The sequence below is a fragment of the Lethenteron reissneri genome, unplaced genomic scaffold (assembly GCF_015708825.2).
Source record: "Lethenteron reissneri isolate LAM-NWPU_2019-01 unplaced genomic scaffold, ASM1570882v1 scaffold_1864, whole genome shotgun sequence".
NCBI classification, from domain to species: domain Eukaryota; kingdom Metazoa; phylum Chordata; class Hyperoartia; order Petromyzontiformes; family Petromyzontidae; genus Lethenteron; species Lethenteron reissneri.
In genome coordinates, this window is record NW_026891624.1 from 996,992 (window position 1) to 1,021,685 (window position 24,694).

General features: G+C 45.1%; 1 protein-coding gene across 1 annotated transcript; it reads right to left on the reverse strand.

The window, feature by feature from the left end:
- Positions 1-1,482: 1,482 nt before the first annotated feature.
- Positions 1,483-24,694, reverse strand: LOC133339455 (UDP-glucuronosyltransferase 2A2-like). The gene is made up of 8 exons (XM_061547626.1): positions 24,570-24,694; positions 21,935-22,170; positions 18,228-18,584; positions 17,820-17,968; positions 12,390-12,521; positions 10,028-10,115; positions 3,718-3,937; positions 1,483-1,771 (listed from the first exon to the last, which is right to left on the reverse strand). Exons 1-8 carry the CDS (start codon positions 24,692-24,694, stop codon positions 1,483-1,485), a joined length of 1,596 nt encoding a protein of 531 aa, XP_061403610.1.

Here is a 24,694-nt window from a genome sequence, read left to right on the forward strand (position 1 = left end):
AGTTATTAGCTAGTTAAAATACCTCACAAATTGATAATTGGCTAAAATAATCACTTTCATTATTAATAAATGTATTTCTTAGAACCACTTTGGGTCAGACAAGGTGGTACTCGGTTGAAACTAAACTCAACAATGGATGGGGAGGAGGTAGAGCAGGAGCCAAACAAGGTTGACAACCATTGCTCTTGGAGCAGTGCAGACCGCTCACGAGTTTGAAATTCCTGACGCATTTCCAGGGAATCGGATATTGCATCATCGGCAAGGTCCAGTCCGTCTGAGACCATGTCTCTATTGCCCCCCCCTCACCCTTCACCCTGCGGGTGGTGGGCCCCCAGGACAGCACCACGTAGCCATTTCGGACTGGGCCCCACCGGGTTACATGGGTCACCCGGCCAGCAGGCGCTTGTCGGTGAATACCACCCCCAGGATTGGCTCCAGCGGAGTGTCCTGGTATCCCTTGTCTTGGCGAGTCGAGGTGGTTCGGGTACCTGGTAAGGATGACCCTCCTACAGAGTCCCCCCTATAACACTACCAGGCACGTCCCACTGGGCCAGCCCAGGACAAGTTGGTGGGACTATGTCACCCGGCTGGCCTGGGAACTCGCCAGAAAGAGCTAGAGTCTGTCGCCAAGGAAAGGGAGGTCTGGACCACCACTACTCAACATGCTGCCACCGTGACCCTCACCAGGACAAACGAACAGCCATTGCACATACGTTCACCACTGTTATACCAGATCCATTGCAAAAGTCATGATACTGCTACTACTGTTGGTGGGTAATTTTTTTAGAAATGTGGATGAATATGTTCATATAAAAGCCTTCCCATGGTGCAAGACTGTAGATCTCTCGGGAGAGTACAGCTGTAATCCGGTCCAATAACTATTAACCAATTAATGTGGGAAAAGCTAAATCAACTATAATTACGAAGCATAATGGTTATAGACTTATTTCATGTCATTTCTGGACCATATGGTGAGATGAATGTACATTGAAAGGTGAATTAAATTCAGAAACAGCCATGTTATGTCTGTATGTGCTGCATGCATGATATTACTACTTGCGTACCTTTCATGTTCGTGAAAGGTTATTACGAAGGTCTTCTGACCTGTTTATATTATGCATTTCAGGTAAACCTACATTTGCATTACACCTTTTACCGATCAATATAGCAAGCAAGAAATAGTCGCTCAATGTTATTAAGGGACCCTGAGACAATTCAGAATCTGCATTTATACTACAGGAGGAATCCGATTATCTATAAAGCTCATTTTCACAATGTCTATTTGGGGCACGGGCTAAGAACGTTACAACATGATGGAATTGCGAGACAATAAAATTTGGATTCAGGTAGCATTTACATGCAATCAAATGTAAAGACGATGTACAGAAACAGCTGTTTCATAATTGTCAAGTCACACAACGCCGTCAAAAAGGACCGCAATCAATTTAATTTTACAAAAAGATGACAGTGACCCGGCTCCCGTCACTCCTTCTTGTCCTTCTTGGCTGCCACTTTGGCCGCCCTCCTGCAGTGGCAGCACAGGCGGCAGAGGAGGATGGGCAGCGCGAGGGCAAGCCCTGCAGCAGCGCTCAGGAAGGCCAACACGTCCAAGCAGTGCAGCTGATACCAGGCCAGTCGATGCGCCGCTGGGCGCAGGTGGCGCGCGTGGCCGTGACGCATCACGAACTCCAGCGCGTGAACCGCACGGTCTATCGGTCGCTCGGGCTGGTCGTGGTGGAGGCGCGAGAGGCGCTCCATGCTCTGCTGGTAGCTGTGGACATCACGCGTTGGAGGACATAAGCAATATAAAACTATGAAACTATGAACTAAACACATTTTTATTTTAAGAGGTAAGGTCCCACTGAGCTGTTACATAGCCCTTTTTTAGAAGCGACCTTGCCGCAAATAATAGCCCAATGAAGTGACTTATCACGTGGAAATTTGTAGCAGCCAAATACTCTTTAGGCACGTTGATCCATCCACAAGACAATGGGGAGAGAGACATGCAAACTCCAAATATACAGATATCAGGGTTGGGATCAAACCCAACACCTCCTGCATATCAGGCGACGCCACAATGGCAAACAGTTATGCAATAGACCGCGTAGTTATGGCCTTTTGTTTTTTATTTATTTTTTACAAAGTATATTTATATATGTTTACGAAGAATTATTGCAAATCTTTTTTGCATTGTGCTTATTTGTTTTAAATACAATGTGATTATATGCTTTGGCCAAGAATCTGCCCGGAGGAAGGAACCACAACACACATCTAGAATTTAATCCTAACGAATTGCCCCAAACCATTAGACCTGATACCCTAGGGGTTTTTTCACAGGCAGTCTATTGGTAAGCTTCGGTGCGCGAGATGTTAACTACGTCGCCTGGTATGCAGGGGGTCGTGGGTTCGATTCCGACCCTAACGCCTGTATATTTGGACCTTGTATGTCTCTCTCCCCGTGGTCATCTGGATTTTTCTCCGGGTCCTCCGGTTTTTCCCTCCACATTAAAAAATGCATTTATATTATTTTAATTATTTCCCTGCTATATATTTTCTTGCAATGAGTCACTTTGTTGAGCAATTATTATAAATTTATAATTGTGAGCTTTATCTGGTAAGATGAAAAAAATCTGTTTCATTTGTATATATTTTAAAGTTATTTGTGTACTTTTCCTATACTTTCCACTCCTATTGTGTTTGTTGTTGTAACGTTCTGACCCCGTGCCCCTTACTGGATATCTGTGAAAAATAACTTCATAGCTCATCGGATTCCTCCAGTATAAATACATATCTTGATTCTGATAAAGAAGCAGGGGAGAGGGAAATTGGCCCTTTTAACCCAGAACTCAGGGTCTTTATATCTCTATTATTTTCTTTTGTCCCTGACTTGGGTAAGCTGATGTGTGCTCTCTTACCTGTCCATTCATATCCACAGGACCCGGCCGAGAGAAGTTTGCAATTTGAAATGCGATTTGAGCACATACATGCATACATACAGAATCCCGATGAAGTACAGAACAACATCAGGAAATGTCTTGTGTTGGTGGTGAATTGCATCAACATTCAAATTCCCTGAAATTAAGTGGTTGGAATTGTATTACAAAAATGTGTGCCTGGGTGGTGTTTCTGTGTTTTTATGTATTGATCTTGTTTCGCACCATACATAGCCCACCGTGCTAATTGGAGGTGTGTTCAGCAGCCTTGGGGTCGGTTGCTTAGTATGGCCAACGTGCAGCGGGCACATGCAACACGCCAGTTTGGTTCTTAACAGCAGCGAGTAACTAGGAGAACGTAGGGGCGCCTCTGCAAGCCGAGTTATGCTTAACTGTATCATAGGTTAGCGTGGTAATGTGTGTGTATTTTGGACATGTTACAATTCGTGTCTGACGTTTCGCCTATAGCCTGATGAGGCTGGTTGTAATTACCAACAAAACGTCACGGTACTCGAATTGAAAATGTTGCGGATTGACTCTCCAACACACCGATGTGCTGAACTATAAACTAATTGGCACGTTATGTTTGCGTGACAAACCTTACTAATTGACTGTGTCGGGTGGTGGCGAGTTTAACGACGCATTTATATTTACGTGATCGAACCCAGAAAACCCCCTATAATGGCTAATATTGGTTGCGAAAGCCTCCATGTTAAACATTCAACGCAATGAGTGATACATGGTCTATCTTGATTTGATACATGTTCTGTTCTTGCGTATGCACCTGCTGTTATTGATGAGCAAGCCGAGTGCGTCTTGGATCTCCGGGGCAGTGACCATGGTTATGTCCAGTATAATAGCAACCCCACGCGTCTGTACTCTCAGGAGGTTGTCCTTCTGGTCGCCAAAAAGCGGGAAGCCGAGCATGGGGACGCCATGGTAGATGGCCTCGTAGACCCCGTTAGTCCCGCCGTGCGTGATGAAGGCGCGGGTCTTCGGGTGGCCTTTCACAGCAAGGGAGTATCACTGTTAGCATTAATGCACTCGTAAGTGATTAATTCGTTTCGATGTTAGATTTTTGGAGCAACACCCTTCGTAGAGTCAGCCACAATACCTACTATAATCACCCAGGAATGTCTGTCCTTAACGCTCGTGAAGTCACTCCACATAGACCAGCCCCCTCATTAAAATCCATCAGTTGGTGACGTCCTCCAAATGGACACCCACCGCCACCTCCCGCCCTCACTAATAATCATGAGTGGGTGACGTCCTCCAAATGGACACCCCCCCCCCCCTATTATTATTACCTACTATAATGAGCCAAGAATGTCTGTGTGCAATGCTCGTGACGACACTCCACGTCGACCAACCCCCCTCAATAATCATGAGCAGGTGACTTCACTCCACATCAAACAGCCCTCCATTAATAATCATAAGTTGACGTCCTTCAAATGGACACACCCCCCCCCCTCATAATAATTAGCGGCTGACGTCACTCCACATGGGGGGCCGAGGCGCCTCCTCCCCCCTCCTCAGCGTCAACATACAACCCTTATGTTACGCGATCTCCGTAATGCTATTGAGACATCAAGGTAAAAAAGACGTCATGATGAACAAGGGATTATAACCATAAAATTAAATAGATCTGTGTCACCGTGCCGTTACAAATTGCACATGCATCAATGCAATTAATATTACGTTGCGTTCTGCTTTTCGCTTGCAAGTTTCAGATTTACTGCAATACACCCTTCCTTGAACGAGCAAAAGGCGTAGTTTAACAAATTCACGTTAGAAGAGATAGTGCTTGCGTAAATAATACCAATTCACAGCCCCCTCCTGAAGAGAGGGGAGAGATGGTGCAAATGTCCTTCATGTTATTTTAAACACGTGGGCTTTCGTGACCACTATTATCCATATTAAAGGTTTTAATTTAGTTTTTAACCGTGTTTTCCTTTATGTTGTCTTTAACTGTGTGTTGCGGTCTGTGGCAAGTGAAGGTTCTGTTGAAATGTATTGTCTGCATAGGTGTTGAGAACACTAACCCTACTAACCGTTCGTATGTCCCAGATGGTGGTAACCAACGTGTTGACATCAAGATAGTGACAATACACTCTTAAATATTTTGTTGGATTATTTTCATGATAAATAAATGATTCAGATGGCCATCGGGGTATAATATGCTGATTTGATCAGCTCTTATTTATATTAGGGCACATTCAGACTTGATGTAAGTAAAATATTTAGTGGTCTTGGTTCCATTGCATTTGCGGGTTTAACTAGAGGTGTGATGCATGTAGCACCGCACCAGAATCTCCCTTAAAGTTGTTGAGAGTGGAAGATAAACCTCTTGAACTTTTAAAGTGTCTCAGTCTCGTGTTGTGTTATTGCCGTTGTGCGTACTTGTCACGACGTCACGCCATAAGTCATTCCCACTAAATAATTTGCAACGCCATTTGAGGACACACTCCGAGGTGTGTGTCCCCTTTCATAAACATGTCACGTGAAAATTAACAAATGTAATAATTTATAGAGATGAAATATCCCCGCAAAATGTCAATACAGTATTAATTAACGTAATGCACAAAAGCATCTGCAGTTCACGGAATCGACTGCTTTGGTAAGATGCAGCGGACCGCCTTCCTCAGGGCAACTAGGGATGGGCAATAAATGCTGATCCACCTGCGAGACACACCCCAAAGAACAAGCACAAACGTAACATTTATGTCATAAAAACACAATAAGCCATCCGTACTACAATAGGAAGTTATTCCAAGAACACAGGATGAGATGTTATTATCCTTTGTGCAAGCACTTCCAAGAGTTCATGAACAGTGAGCCTGGTGAAATTTGGGGAGCGCATCGTCAGTAGTGTACCTTTGGTTCCTAGGGTGTTTCGGCCTTTCACACTATACACCCTCCCCAAAGGCGGCCAGCGACAGGGTGATCAATCCTACGCTTGCGTCCCATTCCCAATTAGTCATAGGAGTTGCCTTGTTGTTGATAGCCAACATCCCATGGGACTATGCATGGCAGGGGCGTCCTCCTCCCTGAATGAAGCATTGTTGACCGCATACCTCCTGGCCCTCTCACTTCGGGGCCCAGCTGGGGTCTTTCCTCTTCATCCAGAGCCACTGACTGCTGCCTTCTGCCGCCTCCGATACAGCTCTGATTGCCGAACGCTGGCTCTGGCCCTTAATTCCCAGGTCTCTAAGCAGTCTGGTTGTAGATGTTGCCACATAACCTCTGCAGCCCACCTCCACTGGTCGGATTTCTGTGTTCCAGCCATGATGCCGTGCTTCGGCAGCTAGATCGGCATAGCGCAGATGTTTTCGCTCATAAGCCTCATCTACTGAGTCCTCCCAGGGTACTGTGAGCTCAATGATGAAGACCTTCTTGAGCGAACGGGACCAGAGCACCATGTCAGGTCTTAGGGTGGTGGTTGCGATCTCCGGAGGAAACACAAGTTGCCGGCCAATGTCAGCTAGCATTTTCCAGTCGCGGGCCAAGTGCAGCTGGTCTCGCTCTAATGGTGTAGAGCCGCTCTTCGGTGGTTTAGCCCCTTCGCGGACAAAGGTCGTCCGTAAGGGGTGTGATGCTGCTGGGGGTGGTAGGGAGTTGGTGGCAGCTCGCTTGTCCTCCAGGGCGGAAGCAAGGTTTTTAAGGACTTGGTTGTGACGCCAAGTGTAGCGTCCTTGGGTGAGGCTTGTTTTACACCCTGTGAGAATGTGCCTGAGGTTGGCTGGCATGGAACAGGGGGCACAGTCTGGATATTCACATACCATTGGTGAAGATTAACTGGTGTTGGAAGGACGTCATATGTTGCTCTGATGGAAAAGCTCAACCGCCTCGCTTCCATGGCCCACAGATCCTTCCAGCTGATCTTCCTCTTCTCCACACTGTCCCATCGAGATCACTGTCCCTGTTTAGCAAGAGAGACTGCCTTGGCCCACCTTGCAGCCTCCTCCTGATGGCATACTTCCTGCCGCTCTGGTGCAGTGGCCTTACTCCAAGCAGCACGGCTAGTTAGCCCAAGGCCTCCTCTCCATTGCTGAACATGACCCACAATGTCAGCATGTCTGAGGGCTGCTGTTGCCTCCTGGACTGCTTTTCCTGGCCTCCATTTGCGCCCAGTTGCCAAGGTCGGCGCATTGTTGCTCACCACTGGGTCTCGAGATTCATTCAGTGTCATCTGGAGCCTGGTTTTTGCACACTTTAATTCCTCTGTTAGACTGGTGAGGGGCAGCTTGAGGACACCATCTCCATAGAGGCCTATGGTGGTAAGGCATCGTGGAACTCTGAGCCACTTCTTTAAGTAGCCTGTGACTCCTCTTTCCATCTTCTCCACTGTTGAGATTGGAACCTCATACACTGCTAGGGGCCACAACACCCGAGGTAGGAGACCAAACTGCAGACACCAGGCCTTTAACTTTCCAGGTAGCTGGGTGTTGTCGATGGACTGTAGGCTACTACTGATGTCTTTGCGCAGCTGTTGCACCTGGTCTTTGTCCTTCAGGCTTGCATAATACCACCTTCCAAGGCTTTTTACCGGCTGCTCAGACACTGTTGGGATTTGGTCATCTCCGATGAAGAATTTAAGGTCAGAGAGTACTCCCTTCACAATTGAGATGCTGCGTGACTTGGATGGTTTAATCTTCATACGGGCCCAGCTGATGTTCTCCTCGAGTTTTCTGAGCAGTCTCCTAGTGCATGGGACAGTGGTGGTCAATGTTGTAATGTCATCCATGTAGGCTCTGAGTGGAGGGAGGCGGAAACCAGAGTGGAATCGCTGTCCACCAGCAACCCATTTTGAGGATCTGATGATAACATCCATTGCCATTATGAATGCCAACGGAGAAATGGTACATCCCGCCATTATACCTACATTCAGGCACTGCCATGAGGTGGTGAACTCTGAGGTGGTGAAGCAGAACTGCAGATCCTGGAAGTACGACTTCACCAGGGTTGTGATGGTGTCTGGTATGTGGAAAAATCTGAAGGCAGACCACAGGAGTTCATGGGGCACAGAGCCAAATGCATTGGCGAGGTCGAGGAAGACTACATGGGAGGTCCCTTTTCTCCACCTTGGCCATTTGGATCTGGTGCCAGATCATGCTGGAATGTTCCAAGCAGCCAGAGAACCCTGATATTCCTGCCTTCTGTACAGATGTATCGACGTATGCATTCTTTTTCAGGTACTCGGCCATCCTCTGGGCAATGACCCTAAATAAGATTTTACCATCGACATTCAGTAAGGAGATTGGGCGGAATTGGCTGATGTTCACTGGATCCTTCTCCTTAGGGATCAGGACCCCGCCTGCCCTACGCCACACTTTGGGTATTATCTTCTTTTGCCAAGCTGTTCTCATAAGCCTCCAGAGGAACTTCAGGACGTCTGGTGCGTTCTTATACACTTTGTACGGGACTCTAATTTGGCCCTGGGGCTGATGCTGTTTTTGCCCATCGAACTGTGTTTTCCACCTCTTTCCATGTCGGAGGGCTGGTCTCAATATGATGTTCCGGGGGTTCCATGGGTGGGATATCTGATGGGATGGCCAGATGTTCATGTCGCTTTGAGTCAAAGTTTGTTGTTCTCAGGTACTCCTCTAGGTCTTTCTTTGTTGTTTTTAGAGCTCCACTTTTTTCCTTCGTGAAGAGACTTTTAAGGAACTTGAAGAGATCTTTATAGAATTTAGTTCTAGTTTGTTCTTTCTTCCTTCTGCGTTTCTGTAGGTTCTCTGCTCTACGAAGGGATGCTAATCGGGTTTTGATGTCAGCCTGAAGTGCCTTTATGCCCTCCTTTTCCACTTCCGAGGCTTTCTTCCACTGTTTCTTAAGCTGTTTCCTTTCTTGAACGAGGCGCTTGATTTCTTGTTGCCTCCTGGAAACTGGTGGGGTTGGAACCTTTCTCCCGCCTTTTGCCTCTTGCACTCCAAAGCTTTCTGCCCCGTACTCATAGATGATGTCCCCCATCCTCTCCAACTTCTTCTCGACTGTGCCTAGAAGTTTCTCGAGGGTCAAGGTAAGGTCAGTATTCACTGTTTCCCACAACTTCTTGTCACTGGCGACAGGCCACTTCACATACGGTCTGTGCCCTGGTAGTCTCCTCTCGACTGCAGGTCTGGGAGGCTGGATGAGCTCCACTCCTGTTGTTGGTTCCACCTCACTTGTTACTTCGGTGCTTGAGTTTACGTCCTCCATGACAGTGGTACTGATGCACTGCAAACTATGGTTTGCATCCAGTTGCTGTGCTTCATTCGACTGATTTGATCGCTTTCGCAGAAAGTAATCAATGCGAGGCCTCTGTCTCTCTTTACCCAAACACCCCTTCTACCCCTGGTGGATCCTCAACCCATGGTGTGATGTAACTTTCCTCCAATCACAGACACATACCTGCATCTATTTGTGGCCCGCTGTTGCAGCGGAACTTGTGACAGTTGCTGTGGTGTTCTCTTGTGCTGTGCTCTCATTACTCGTAGTCGTTTCCGGTCCAGTCATTACCATGTTGTCAGCCGATGAGTCATCTTCCACCCCCGCTCTCGCAGACTCTAGGGGTATTCTCGTATGTTGACTTTCTGTAGCTAAAGCGGGTGTTTCCAACATACTGCGAAGCATGGCAAACTACAGAAATGGGAAGCTAATCCATGACTGTCCCAGTGGGGTCTATTCCCTCCTGTCAGCCGTCTCTCCGTGCCGCCACAAGGACTTTCCCCTGTTGTCAGCTGATCTTTCTCAGCAGTCACTGGACAAGTCCAGATATTCAGATTCCAAGAACACAGGATGAGATGTTACTATCCTTTGTGCAAGCACTTCCAAGAGTTCATGAACAGTGAGCCTGGTGATTTTGCATGCATTATGAATCTTCAAAATATGAATGTTCGCAATTTCCAAAGACAGCAACACGAATGGAAAATAACTAAGACTCATGTGCTTCTAAATATGTTTTGACATTGATGATACTGTCAGGCAACTAGAATCCCCGAATTAAAGGGCATAGATGGCATTACAGCACCACCTGGCCAGTTCTGATACAAGTGTAGGACAACTATATACGGTCTATAGATGCTGTGATGTAATATCATGAGCGTTCTACGTACCCAGCAAGTCGTTCTGTGGCAGCCAAGGTACCAGTTTAGTGTTGGAGCCCAGGGAAGATGGCTTCTCCCCCTCGTATCTCCATACCACCTACCAGGTCACACGGCGTCACGTCACACACTCCGGTTGAAGAGAAGAGGCTAACAAAAGCCTGATGCTCACTTTAATGAACATACATTTTCAATCTTGATTTGACTGCAGAAATCGATATTCTTTGGTTCTTTCGGTAAAGCCACGTAGGTATAAATAAAATAAATCACGACGTTTCGGGCGCTACACCAGCGTCCATCATCAGGTCGCTTTCCCACCTGACGATGGATGCTTGTGATGCGCCCACCTGAAGAGTAAAGATACATTTTATTTAAAAGTTACGACCAGTGTGCCATAACAGCACAACGGTGACATTGTGGTGACGTTGATAAAACAATGTTTAAAACACGTTGGTGGTGATTTTTTTGCATTGTGGCATTGGTTTAGAATTCTCTGCAGATAAACGTGATCCAGCTATGTACGTATGCATGTTGAACTGCTTTCGCAATGTATGTAGCCAACCGTGCTCACCAGAGTGTGCTGGGGGGAAGGAAAAACTAAACACTAAAAGTAGTTCCAAGCAGCTATATAATGCCCCTTTTTATTACACACTTTCATTGAACTTGTCGTGTGGTCTGTTTGTATCATTTCAAATATTTGACGCTTAATACAAATCTGCATATATTATCAAAGCATGCTGGTTTGCATGTTCACCACAAGTATGTGTGTATTGTGTAGACTTGATTCCTTCCAAAAGGTTTCCATTTTGAGTTTGCACATCTTAACACCTTTTTCAATCAGAGCGAGCGGATGATGCTGCCCAGCGCTGTGCTTCCCTCTTCCTTCGCGTGAGACCAACAAGTACGCAACACTAATTACTACGATTGCTATCCTTAACACAATGACATCCTTTGAATCGTTATGAATTGCGTTTCCATTTGCTTAGCAACGCCCCTTCTGACGGGCTGAGGGCAGCATGTGTATGCTCAAGTTGCGCACGCAGGTGAGAGCCGTGATCACGATTCTATTTAAATATTCTCATATCGCCATTGGAATCGGCAAATTAGGACTGCTGATATAACTACTTTAAATTGAAGTGCCCTCTCTGTGCACGTTGAATACGCTGTCACGATATATACACTGCTGTACGTATGCACGCATTGTTTTAACATTGCTGTCCATGTGTATTGCCGTCTCTCCTACACTGCAGTACCTAACGATCGCAAAGACGACAATTAAATGCGCTATACGTCTCGCCTTGCTCAAAATGTCATTTAATTCCACTGTCATATGGCAACGTGCACGCTTTCAGTTGCTCGATGTTCAACTTCTCGCATAGGCTAGCCATCGTTGCCATCGAAACATGCTCATGACAGGTTTCTTTTTTTTCACTTTGTGCGCAATCGCCAGTGATTGTTAAACATAGCCCCTGTCATTGGAATGTGGAATGCCCGTAAGAGCATATATATTCTGTCATTCCACTGCTGGATGACGGCCTCCACACGCCGCGCTGGTTGCGGAGGCCATTTGACCATACTTCGCCCGCCACTGGTCAGTGCGGATCGATAAAGGCGGGCAGCATAGACGTATAGTACGACTGCATATAAAAAGTCTGCATAAGACACACAACGTGCCCCCCGCAGCCCAATAACAACCTGCTTGTGCATGGTGGGCACCCCTCCAGCCACTGTCCCTGTTCAGATCTGCTTTACTTTTGAAGTCTCAACAGATCCGCCACATCCCAAGTCAGGGTGATTCATTCGTAGACCTCGAGGGTTACAGCCTTGCTGTTTTTCACAGTTAACATGCGGTGGCAAAGTATTTACCACCTTGCCTGGTATACAAGAGGTCCTGAGTTCCATCCTAACTTTGACGACTACATATAGGCCATTTGCATGTTCTCCCCCTGTAGATCGCATTTTAAATTTTCATAAACTAAAGACGAATACTACTTCCATTTCTTTGCTGCACTTCAACTTTACATAAGCTTACTGTATGCAAATGACCAGACTTTATGTTCAAGTGTTTACTAAATTCACCACTGTGGGATTAAACACGTTAAAAGAAAATTGTTTAAAAAAAGTTTACAATGCACTCACTTTTATTTTCACTCCAAAGTAGAAATTACATTTTTTGACCCCAGAATTAATCAAATTTGATGTGCTGAATAAAAGTGGGTGGCTTGCATAAATCAAGTTAAACATATCGAAAGCAAGCCACCCACATTAATTCAGCACATCAAAGTTGACTAAATCTAGGGTTTGCGCATTCAAAAACTTGTTTTTGCCAAAAATAAATTCCCACTACTGTGGGTATGGATTGTATTTGTATTACCTTCTGTGGGAGCTGAGCCAGTGCAGAGGCGATCAATTCAGCCCTCTCCATAGGCATGTATTTGATCATGGAGCCCAGCGAGAACACAATGAGGCCGTGCTCACCCGAGCTCTGCGCAAACTCTTCAAGGTCCTGAAATCAGAGCAAAAACATGCAGAGTTACTTGATAGGAACCTCTATAGAAAGCATAATAAGTTGTTTGAGTTAGATCGCGTAAGTATAAATGTGTCGTAACCCGCGACCACCCGACACAGCCAACTAGTAAGGTTTGTCACATAAACAAATGTGCCAATTAGTTAAGAATAAATCTTAGGCATCACATGTGGAAGGACTGCAGCTGATCCAAATTATCTTGAAGCAATGTCTAGGCCTCTAGACCATACAACAACATTGACAAAACACAGCACTGGTAGACTCTTTATTTGGTGCCCAGACGTACTTGTTTCTGGGATCAACTGCGGTTCAGACCATTATTCTTGAGGCCAGGCCAATCCAGCGCATGATATCAGGTCTAGATTGTCCATCTGTGCAAATTCCAGGTCGAGATATTCCTCCATTGGTTTAACAGTGTTGCCATTGATTACGCAGGGTACTTCTGAAGGTCCGGAGCCCAAGTGCTGGACTTGAGTTTTTCTGACATGAAACATTTAGTCCCATTTTTTTTATCCTTTATATTAAGTTCACTTGCTTGCTTGCGCGCTTATGACCGTGCAAATCTTTCGGTCGTTTTTTAACCCACTTCCCGTGATCCAATCGAGCTGACATTTTGCACACAGACTCGTTGTGCATGACAATGTATTTTCGTGAAATTTTTTTTTCCAAAATGTTACACTTTTTAGGATTTTTTTTTATATTTAATTGCCAATTGCTTAATGGTGGCAGGCAATCATCTGACCCATAGGTGGCAGCCATCTCAAGCCAGACGACGAGAGGACTCTAGCCGCCACGCATATAAAGGATTTATAGTGAAAAACTTTGTTTTTACGGGTTAATTTTTCTCATGTTGTTGAAATGTTGGTGAACTGCTGTGAACGTTTCAGACTTCTAAACAAACAAGACTGCATCATCACCGTTGTCGGGGTCAGTGAAGTGGTGCCGGCCAATCCTGACTCCAAGGTCGCGGGTCATGTTGTCAAATATCCATTTGATCGCCCAACAGAAGAGCACCAGTGCGAGGATGCATCCTTGACACATCCCAGATATGACCTCGACTCAAACCCTTGCGTTTGTGCCTGCATTCTGATCTTTTACAAGGTCCGGCAGGATGCCTGGGATCCCAATGCCTCTCAAGGCAGACCAGAGATCGGATCAATCCACAGAGTAAAAAGCCACCTTCAATGGGCGGTCAGTGCAGTTCTACAAGTAGGCAGAGTGCCAGCACACCATCCATCGTAGAACAACCAGATATGAATCCTGATTGCTGTGGGCGCTGGTGTTTAGTCAGTAGTGGTTGCAACCTGCCCAGAAGTACACGTGTAAAAACCTTTCCTGCTACTGGAGTATCTACGTATGTATGTTAAACTGTTTTACCTGGAGCATGCCATTGAGAGATGATCCCTTCACATCAGCCCAGTTCCACCACGACATGGATATTACGCTCATGACGAGCAGCAGCATTTTTTTATTGGCTAAACAATGCTGTATGGAAGCTTCCTGGCTTATTACTGCATATGATGTTTGTGGTCTTAGTGGCTCCATATAAACCATTTCTTTTCTATGCTTGTGAAAAGTAGACCTCCTTTAAATTAAGAATTGCCCTGCCTATGAATTATCCTGAGTTTAACCAGACTATAATCTGTGAGGACCTCAGAAATCATTGAAAGATCTGACCAATACAATGGGCTCCTCTAACAGGTGAACCTGCATAGGCTGAGTCATGTAGCCCACATGCATAGCTACCACATACCCAAGCACGTTTCTTTTTCCAAATATAGGGAGCCTAAATAGGTATTGTATCAGCTAGAGACGAGGTCGGCTGATATTGTAGAGAAAGCTATGGAGCTGATTAGATTTTCTGATGATTGTTACCAACAGGGTCGAAATGTATATACAGTATGTTGAACTTCTTTCGCATTGTGCATAGCCAACCGTGCTTATCAGAGGTGCGTAGGAAGGACAGAAAACTAAACACAAAAATCAGTTGTAAAGAAATTAGTTTTCAAATTAGAAATTAGTTTTCAATTTAAAGATAGTGGAGATATATGTATATTATTACTACATGCCGTTACGGGATCCTTTCCCTTTGTACAGATACATAATTATACTGTCTCTCCAATCAGCAGGTGCCTCTCTGGACATCCAGACCGTGATGAAGAGCTGATGTAAACCTCTGCTAATAAGATGCAGAGCACCTTTCAACAGTTCTGGAGAAATACCATCTCGCCGAGCTGCTTTATCATCATGAATCTTCATGATGGCATGCTGAACTTCCTCTGATGTAGAAGGGTTTGTGTTGGTTTCACAGTCGGAATCCGCATTGATTGCTGATGCAGTGTCTATGAATGGGGGACAAGCATCTGCTGGTGGGTGATTTAACACTGGTGCATGATGCTCAGTCCATTGTATACGGAATTCCTCCACCGGTGACCATGCAGAGCCTTATAATTTGGTGATGGGAGCCATGGCAGTATGTCCACCCTTATGTCATTGTGTAACAGTCCCGACTCAACTCCAAAAGCCAGTGAGTTCAGATACTTCTCTTGGTCAGCTTTTGCCCGAGCTCTGAAAATTCCCTGAAGCCTGCGATGTTCCTTGGTGTTATCAGTCTGCCGTGCATCTGCCTTTTGTTTTTAAACCTCTAAGGTGGAATCGGAGAACCAGGTTGTATGAATAGGCTTTTGAGGGACTACCATAGCTTAAGCAACCAATGTAATCGAGTCTCGTACATGGCACCAGGCACGTTATATATCAACGTCATCTGGTGAAAAAGTGGAGGCTGCCAAACGAGGCACATCTGTCCTGGAGAATGTATCAGCAGTATCGTGGCTGTCCCTGAGCCTCTGGACATCATTCTGCTTTTTGGCTGAAGATTTTCTGGGTATTGATAGGTGGAGGTCAACTCGTATTACAGCCAGGCGGTGGTTGGTGTTAGCAGGTGCCTCCACTCCACAGCAAAACCAGGTACGACTCATAGATGGTTCTGTCCTTGGTCAGGATATTATCTATTTTTGTTTTATTATTTTGAGATCTAAGTTTGGCTGTGGATGCTCAGTCTACGATACCATGAGTCGACAGCAGTGAGGTGCTCAGATGAGCAAAAGGACAACATCTGGCCGCGTTTTCATTGGCAATCCTAGAGCCAAAAGGCCCTATGACCGATTCTAAGCCACTGCGGTCATTGCCTGTAGCGACATTTAAATATCCAAGGATCACGATTGTGTCATGCTTTGGAATATAAAATAGCAAACCACTTAATTGGTCATAGAAGTGGTTTTATTCATCAGTTGGTGCATATACAACAATGACCAACAGATGTCCATTTCGATGCTGCATTCTGGCCAGTAAAGTTTGTGGTGAGACAGGTGTCCATGTTACAAGGGATTTGTTGAGAGGCGGCTCGATGATAAGTGCGACCCCCACAAACGTGATATTGACTTCCAGAATGCAGGATAGTCGTGTCATTGACGATGGCTTGATCACTTTCTATGAGTCTGGCCTCAGTGATATCGGCAATTATGATGTTATATGTTTCCAGTTGGTGTACAATAGTGTACGATGGCCTCCTGGTATCTTGTCCCATTCATGGTGAGACACCAATCCGGAATGTTTCTCGCAGGTTTGGCTTGACTTTCTTTGGTGTCCTTGCTGGTAAATCCATTGTGGCATAAACCTTACCCAGTGGTGGCTTTCAGCTCGACCAGTCATCTGAGCATTATCTGCTCGTTGTCTGCAATGGACACGGTTTAAAATAGGGGCTGAAAACCGGGTGCTGTAAGGTTGTTTTTGCATTTTTAAGTTGTTAGGTTACCCACAATGCTTTGTCCCCAATGGGTAAGAGCGCAGTAAAGAAAAAACAGATTTTCTGTTGACCCAGAGAGCAGAAAATTCTGCCCAAGATCATAGAGGCACTGCTGCTGCCCCATGTCCACAGCCATTGAGGATGCAAGTACCCACTTCTGCCTGTTCTTCAGTTGCCGGACATGTGGCAGAGCCCCGTCAACGAGGGTATTATCAGGGTTCCTAACAGGCCTTCACGGAGTCGAGACCTCACCGTACTTCACCCTGTTAGGCTGTACCTTGGCAAGATGTTAACTACTTCCCCTGGTATGCAGGAGGTGTTGGATTTGATCCTGACCCTGATGCCTGCTGTATATTTGGAGTTTACATGTTCTCCCCGTGGTCGAGTGGATTTTTTTCCTCAACATTCAGAATCAACGTGCATTTAAAATGTATGGCTGCTATAAATATCCCATGTGGTAATAAGCCACTTTGTTGAGCTATCATTTGTGTGGCCAGGTCACTTATGAAAAATATATTTATAACTCCGTGGGGCCTGGTATATATATATAAATACGTGTATTGTCAACGATTCAGAGACAGTTTCTAGGAGGCACTTTCGTTATTAGCAACTTCCACGGTCTCGCCTGCACACTTTCCGCAGTAGCTTAACCTAACCTGTACAGAACACGAGCCGTCTAACACTGACGGCACTGACTAAGATTACCAACTACTATCCTTCGTAACGCAATATCTATCAGAGACGTTTAGCGACGACGGCGACGAGATTACAGCAACGACGAGACGAGTCCATTCCCAGAACTGACAGCCCTGAGCCCCCACTCTCGACTCCTTTTATACTACCAGCACAGCCTGACTCAGCCCTGACCGCGCCTCTCTTCTTGAACCTGATAGCGGGTTCCAGGGGCCTCCAGGTGGGGTCCTTCGTGACTCTTGCCCTAGTTTCTCTGCTCTGCCAAAACACCGTGCTCATGCTCACCGGCGTGTGTACTGTCTGTCCACCACAGCTGCCGTTGCTGTCCACCAGCCAGCGCTTTTACACTATACATGCATACCATTGCCCAGGTTCGACGATGTGGACAGGACGATGGACTTTTGGAGCCCAACATTGAAAGCTAAGATACAGTTGCTGCCCTTCGCACTAGGTCTGTTCGTTTCCTTGACGTCGCCAGCCACTCAACCCACAGCTTATTTAAGGTGCGAATGTCCTTGCTAAATATTCACAAAAGCATTCCACCATAACATGGTGTTGAATATTTCAATTATTTTTTGTGATGTGATTCTCGTGGTGCATCTGAATGTATTGGTATATGTAGTGGTGTTTCTTATTCAATTGGTGTTATGTATATGATTTTTGTTATCTAACTGGTGACATTATTAGTGCTCCCGATGTGGTGCTGAGTATGATGTTGATAACCGCGGTGTTTTTTGGTGATGTTGCTGTAGAATAAGCTATTGCTTCGCGTAACTTGCCTCGGGTAAGGGGTTTGCGGGCTTGCAGTGGAGCCCCCCGACAAAGACAAAATTAGGAGGGAATGGGCGTGGAAAGTCGAGGTCCCAGTTGTTCCGGATGAGCCAGAACTCGGCACCACTCATCACCTCACAGATTGTTGTACCTTCTCCTGTGGGGTCAGAGTTGGCAATGTAAGCGGGTTGTCTTTTATACCATGAAATTCTAATTCAAGAAACAGCCATTTCAGCACTTTCTCACAGGCAATTACACGCAAGTGTCACGATCTTATGTTCGTAAAAACATATTTACCTAAAATTGTTTCCGTAAAAATCTTAAATATTAACTCCTTCAGTATTTTAATCTTATATATCGATTTAGAAGTGTCCTTTTTCGACAAAAATGTAAACGTTGGTTAAATACACACTTACCAAGCAATTCAGCGTATATTCTGTTTGAATTGTTTCCATCCATCAATATATGGATCAAGTCACTGAGAAAATACATCACAGTATTTTGCACTCGTTGCCAGAAGTGCATATGGTCCGGGAGATTAGACACTGGCATGGGCACGTAGGATGGAGGCGCGGGCATCGCCCCACAGTAGCGCTCGATAATGTAGCTCGGAGTGAAGCGCAGGGAGTAGACGTAGGGAATGCCCAGCATTAACGCCAGTGCATCACCACAGAAGGCGATGGGGTCAGAGAGGAGAACGTCGAACTGGCCGTCTCGCAGACGAGAGATCAGGCCCTTGTCCCGTTTCAACGCCATGCACGTGTCCTTGGTGTCTGTGTGAACGTGCGTGTGCAGATATGTAGCAGTTCTCGGGCTTGCGCGACGCATCCGGCGACCTGAGTTCGATTCCCACTGGCGGCCAACAGTGACAATTATCTAAACCAGTCGTGGGCCTCCCCTAGGTTAACTCAGCTTAAAACAAGTACCTGGTGTAGTGGATAAACATCACCACTAGAGAAACAAAGATGGCCGTGCGTGGTGTTGGCCACCTACCCTCACGTGTGCTGTGGCAGCCTTTATAGGTGCTCGCTAGCAGCACTTGTCCCAACAGTCTATTAAGGCTACACGGGGAATCCTTGTCTTTTTTTGTCTTTGTGCAGATATGCATACATGGTTTACGCTAAACAAGAGACAAATCATTATTAACTCTTAACTTTATATTTTTTGTTGATTTTGAGAGACCCACATTTGCTATGTATTGTTATGCCGGGGAATATTGTTTGGGTCTTTCTCAGGACCCTTCCTATTGTCACTAAAGCTGAAGATTCACAAAAACAAACGTTAAGAATCTTAGCACACAGATCACCAACACCATTTCACCAAAGTGTTGGCAATATTGGTTTATGAAATATACATGTTTTTTTTGTAAATTATAACACAATTATAAGACTTATCAAGTCACATTTTACAAAAAATAATCCGTGTCAACATGGGGCAACTGCATTGTGAATCCTATAACTTACCATTCACTATGGAGGTGAGACTAACCAAAAATCCACCAAAAATATTTCGAGCCGATTTCGGGAAAATATTTTATATGGGAAGCACAGCAGGTGAATAGCACCTTCATTGATCCGCGATTAATTCCCTGATTATAAAAAAAAAATTCTCAGACCTAACTTGAGCCAATCTTCCACATGGTCTACATTTGAAATATATGTATCAGTATAAAATCAACTAAAATGTGTGCAAATGACATAGGTGTATCTTTATGCAGCCCCACGTATCATTTTTGCTTGTCCTTCTGGAGCTCCGCTTGTCTCTCTAGATATATTTTCACATCTTTGTCAACATGCGTTAATTTTGTGGATCTGCAGCTCCATATTTCTCCCTGTAGCTGTTTGTCTATCTGAAGCTCCGTGTCTCACGAAAGTGATGCCTCACAAAGCATTGTGGAACCAGAGAGAAAGGCGCAAGTGTGTAAGTATTTAGAACTTCTTTTGCACCGTACATAGCCAACCGTGCTAATCGGAGTTGTGGGTTAAGGACAACAAACTAAATGTAAAAAGCGGTTCTAAAGAAATAGCTCCAGTGGCTTCCTAATATAGGAAGGAAGAGCGTTCCAGACAACCACAGAAGCACATCTCAAAGTGCGCAATGCGGTGACCGTCTTTGTTCGATGTGAAGACTTCAGCAGGCAAACCTTGAAACAAAGAAAGACGAGTCCCATACTGCCTGTGTGCAGGCCGTCTCTGCACAGTACAGATGTCCTTAGCAGACGGTCCTCTTTGTGGTAATTTTAATCGCTATTTTAAACAGATCTAACCACAGTTGTTGAAGTCGCTGTGGGGGTCGAGGGCCTTCATAGCGGCAAAACTGCTGGGGTGGACGAGATTTGCCTAGAGTTGATAGAAGCGCTGGATAGTGTAAGAGTGTCGTGGTTAACATGCCTCTTCAATGTTGCATGGAAGGAGGGTACAGTACCTCTGGATTGGCAAACTGAGGCCGTGGTTCCCAATAAAAAGGGGACCAGAGGATGTACTCCAACTACAGAGTAATCACACTCCTCAGAATCCCAAGTAACGCTTATGCCAGAGTGCTGGAGAGGAGGCTACACCCGGTGGTCAAACCGCAGATTTAGAAGGACCAATGTGGATTCCGTCATGATCATGGAATAATGGACCAGCTCGTTTTCCTCTCACAGATATTTGAGAGATCATGGGAGTATGCTTCTCCATCTTCTTGGTTCTTTCGAAGATGAATCCCTGCAGTCACGAAAGCTTTAAATCAAAATTATGCTTCTCCAGTTTACGCCTGCTATGTAGACTTGGAGAAAGCATATGACCGTGTTCCCCGCAATGTCTTGTGGGAGGTGCTGCGGGAGTATGCTGTACCGGTGCCGCCTTTGTGTGCTATTCGATCCGTGTATTCCCAGAGTGAGAGCTGTGTCCCTATTCTTGGTGTTAAATCAAAGTCGTTCACTGTTGGTCTTGGACTCCGCCAAGGGTGCGTCTTGTCTCTATGCCTGTTTGTTATTTTCATGGACATGATTTCAAGGCGCAACCGAGGTATGGAGATCATCCAGTACGGGGGCATGGAGGTGACATTGCTGCTTTTTGCAGATGACTTTGTCCTCTTTGCCTCGTCAATCTGTGATCTCCAGCATGCACTTTAACGGTTTGATGCCGAGTGTGAAACGGCTGGGACGACGATCAGCACCTCCAAATCTGAGGTCATGGTTCACTCGCAGGAGATGGTGGATTGTTCTCTCCAGTTGGGGGGGAACAGCTGCCCTTAGTGGAGGAGTTTAACTACCTCGAGGTTTCTTTCGCGAGTGATGATAAGTGGGAGCGGGAAATTGGCTGGCAGATTGGTGTGGTATCCGCAGTATTGTGGGCACTGAATCGTTCTGTGGTAGTGAAGTGGGAGCTGAGTTCTCGAACAAAGCTCTAGGTTTACAGGTTGATCTACCTTCTCACCCTCACTTATGGTCATGAGCTTTGGGTAATGACCGAAAGGATGAGATTGCGGGTACAAGGCACCGAAATTAGGTTTCTTTCGTCAGGGTTGCAAGGCTCACTCTCTGTGAACGAGTAAGGAGCTCGGTAATCCAGGAGAGCCGTAAAGTCAAGCTGCTGCTCCTCCGGATCAAGAGGAGCCAGTTGAGGTGGCACCTTGTAAGGATGCCCCCTGATAGAGTCCCCCTGGAACTATACCAGGCAACATGTCCCACTGGGCGAAGACCCCAAGGGCCGGTCCGCTCGTGGGAATAATTGGGAATTTCTCAGGAAGAGCTAGAGTCTGTCGCCAGAAAAATGGAGGACTGGACCGTCCTGCTCAACATGTTGCCGCCGCGACCCTCACCAGAACAAGTGGATTGAGAAACGAACAAATTAACTGTTTGGCCTACACCAGAGACAATACAACAAAACAATACAATACTCGCTGGCACAGTATACTGCAGATTCCTTTGAATTGCATTTTTGGAGCATAGATTATTCGAGTCCTGCTGTAGTTATTTTACACGTGACATTGATTGTGAGGAAATGACGCAAAGTTGTATACCAGGAGGCATGGCAAGAAGAAGGAATTGACCATAAATTCCAGAAAATCACCGTGCATCAAAAAAAAATGGAGACTGTGATGCGTTCCTAAATATGTGGCGTTATTTTTTTATTATGACTTACTTTTTTAAATTCCACCATTATCGCAGAATGCCGCTTGTAGATCTCCCAGTACGAGTGAGTGGAGAACTCAAAAATCCAAAACTGAAAGAACTCGTTCATAATGACCTCCTGCCCTTCCTTTGTGTAGTTGACTTTGAGTAGCTCGTGCTGCACGTGGCCCAAGTCCTCGGTTTTCATGAATATCGCCCCAGTGGGGACAATCACGGTGACCTGGTGTCCACGCTCAATGAGTCTGGCAGGAAGAAAGTAAATTATGTTATTTAAACAACAAAAAAGACGTGGCGAGGTAGCTTGTATAGATCGGAGATTACAGTGCCAAGCTGGCATTACTGAGAACTGGGTTCTAATCCAGACAGCCTCCAGTGATTAAACCATATTCTCAAGTTATAGTGAGATGGTCTCAGCTGCGGTCATTAATCACACAAAAAAATCACAGTTAAACATGTCTAAATTCTATCTCTGACAATTCAGTGCTAAGAGTACATAATACGGAAGCGTGTGTGGGAAACGACTGCCCTCCGTGATGTGTACAAAAGGTAACTTTAAGACAGTGGTTCTTCACCTGGGGTGCACGCAGCCCCTAGGGGTTCAAGACATGCCAGATTGTTGTAGAAGCACAAATTAGACACAGGCATGTATGTACAACTACTTTGTTTCATCAAACCTATGTATAAACATTATAATGGTTTAACCATTGAGATGATCATATGACAGCACTTTACCCATCCGCACTGATTCTGAGATAATTTTGATAATTTTGCTGCTATACATTTCCACTTGATAAGCCACTTTGTTGAGCAATAATTTGTGGCCAGGATGCTTCTGAAAAATAAGTTAATACCTCCGTGGGTTTTACCTGGTAGGATACAAAGTTTAGTTTTGTATATTTTAAAGTGATTTGTTAACCTTTCCTATACTTTGTCCTCCTAGCGTGTTTTGTATCCTTTGTTGTAACGTTCTGACCCGCCCTGACTGGACATCTGTGAATTAGAACTTTATAGCTCATTGGATTCTTCCTGCAGTATAAATAAATATTCTGATTCTGAAACAAACACCCAGAACCCGCACAGCATAGGGAGTCATCATCCATCAGTGAGTGACACATATATGTAAATCATTTATATATGTTAAATAATGGACTATGTCCGTATACACACGCGTTCCTCACCGCCGCCGCATGTTCCATGCATGCCATTATCCATTCGGGAAATTTCAAGACAATTATTGTCGGCAACCATCACTGGCAATGCATTAAGCATGAGCGATGGATTGGAACGACACGTTACTTTCTAGTCAATTAAAGCTAGGATGCTGAACAATGATTGGTCTACAGACTATAGATTAACCTGGTGATTAAAGATGGATCAGACCTAGTCCTAGTCACTAGTTAGCTAACAGACATTATTTGCTGTAGTCCATTATTACGAGTCACTTAGCCAATAACTTAATTTATGCCAGTGGTTCTCAACCGGGAAATGATAACTCCTGGGGGTAGGTGGCCATGTCTCAGGTGGTACGTAAGGTGATTTATAAATGTGTAAAATTATATCATGCATGATAGTCATTGCTCAATGATTATTGATTCATACAACATGATTTAAATCATACAACATGATTAAAATCATACGACATGATTGTAATCATGTTGTATGAATTTTCCAATGTTAAATAACTACAATAAAGATTCAATCCATATGGTAACCTAGAACGATAATAAATACCTTAATAAACTCATTCATAGTAAACAATTCGGGTTTCTAATAGTAACCAAAGAGCGTGAACTAATTACGTCACGCATGCAAAGCGTCCGTTGATTTATTTGCAATCGATTTCAGATAATAGCTAGTTAGGATACCTCAATGGACAATTGGTTAAAATATTGACGTTCATTATGAATAAATGTATTTCTGAGAACCATGTTGGTTCAGGCAAGGGGGGAACTCGGTTGAAACAAAATTCAACAAGGGGGGTACAATAGTAGCCAAAAAAGGTTGAGAACCATTGCTCTAGGCAATGCTTTGATTTTCAGAAGCGCAAACAATTAGAAGGTGTTCTGCTCCATCCGTCTATATCCTCTCAATTTTATTTTCATGCTGTAGTGTCTGTCCCTGATACTATTGAAAGTTGCTGCCCCGATTGCCCACTTGAGGAGGGGGTATCTTGAAACAAAATTGTTCACATTTGCGACAATGGCATGTGTACACTGGTATAATCTGCAGCAACCATTGCCTGTGATGATTGCCAGCAATGATAGCCTTGGAATTATCCGAGTGGATCGTGGTCTTTAAGGCACACACACAGGCTTCCACTATTAAACTTTTATTTTCCCAGGCAAGGCCCACTCAGCCTATATAGCCCTTTTTCAGACGCGACATGGCCACAAAGGATAGCTCAACGCAGTCGTTTATCACGTATAAATTTATAGCTGCCAAATACTCTAAACGCATGTTGATTATGAATGTCAAGGGAGAAACCGGAGGACCCGGAGAAAAATCCACTCCACCACGGGGAGAACATGCAAACTTCAAATATACAGCAGGCGTCAGCTTCAGGATCAAACCCTACGTCCTCGCCACCTGCACGGATATTCTGTGTACATATTCTACTGATTAAAAAAGATTTTATACGTACTCGTCCATGATGACTCTGATGTTTAACCAGTGACTCGCCTCGGCTGGCCACACGAGAACATTCCCAGCATGTGTGACTTGTGGAAAACCAGCGATGAGATAAAGGGATGCACATACCAACAGCAT

Excerpts from the sequence above, each read along its gene's own strand:
- LOC133339455 (XM_061547626.1), bottom strand. The coding sequence starts at position 24,694 with ATGCTGTTGGTATGTGCATCCCTTTATCTCATCGCTGGTTTTCCACAA. Across the intron at positions 10,116-12,389 it reads TGGCTCAGCTCCCACAGAAG|GTGGTATGGAGATACGAGGG; the intron begins GTAATACAAATA and ends GTGACCTGGTAG. Across the intron at positions 3,938-10,027 it reads GCCACAGAACGACTTGCTGG|GCCACCCGAAGACCCGCGCC; the intron begins GTACGTAGAACG and ends TTGCTGTGAAAG.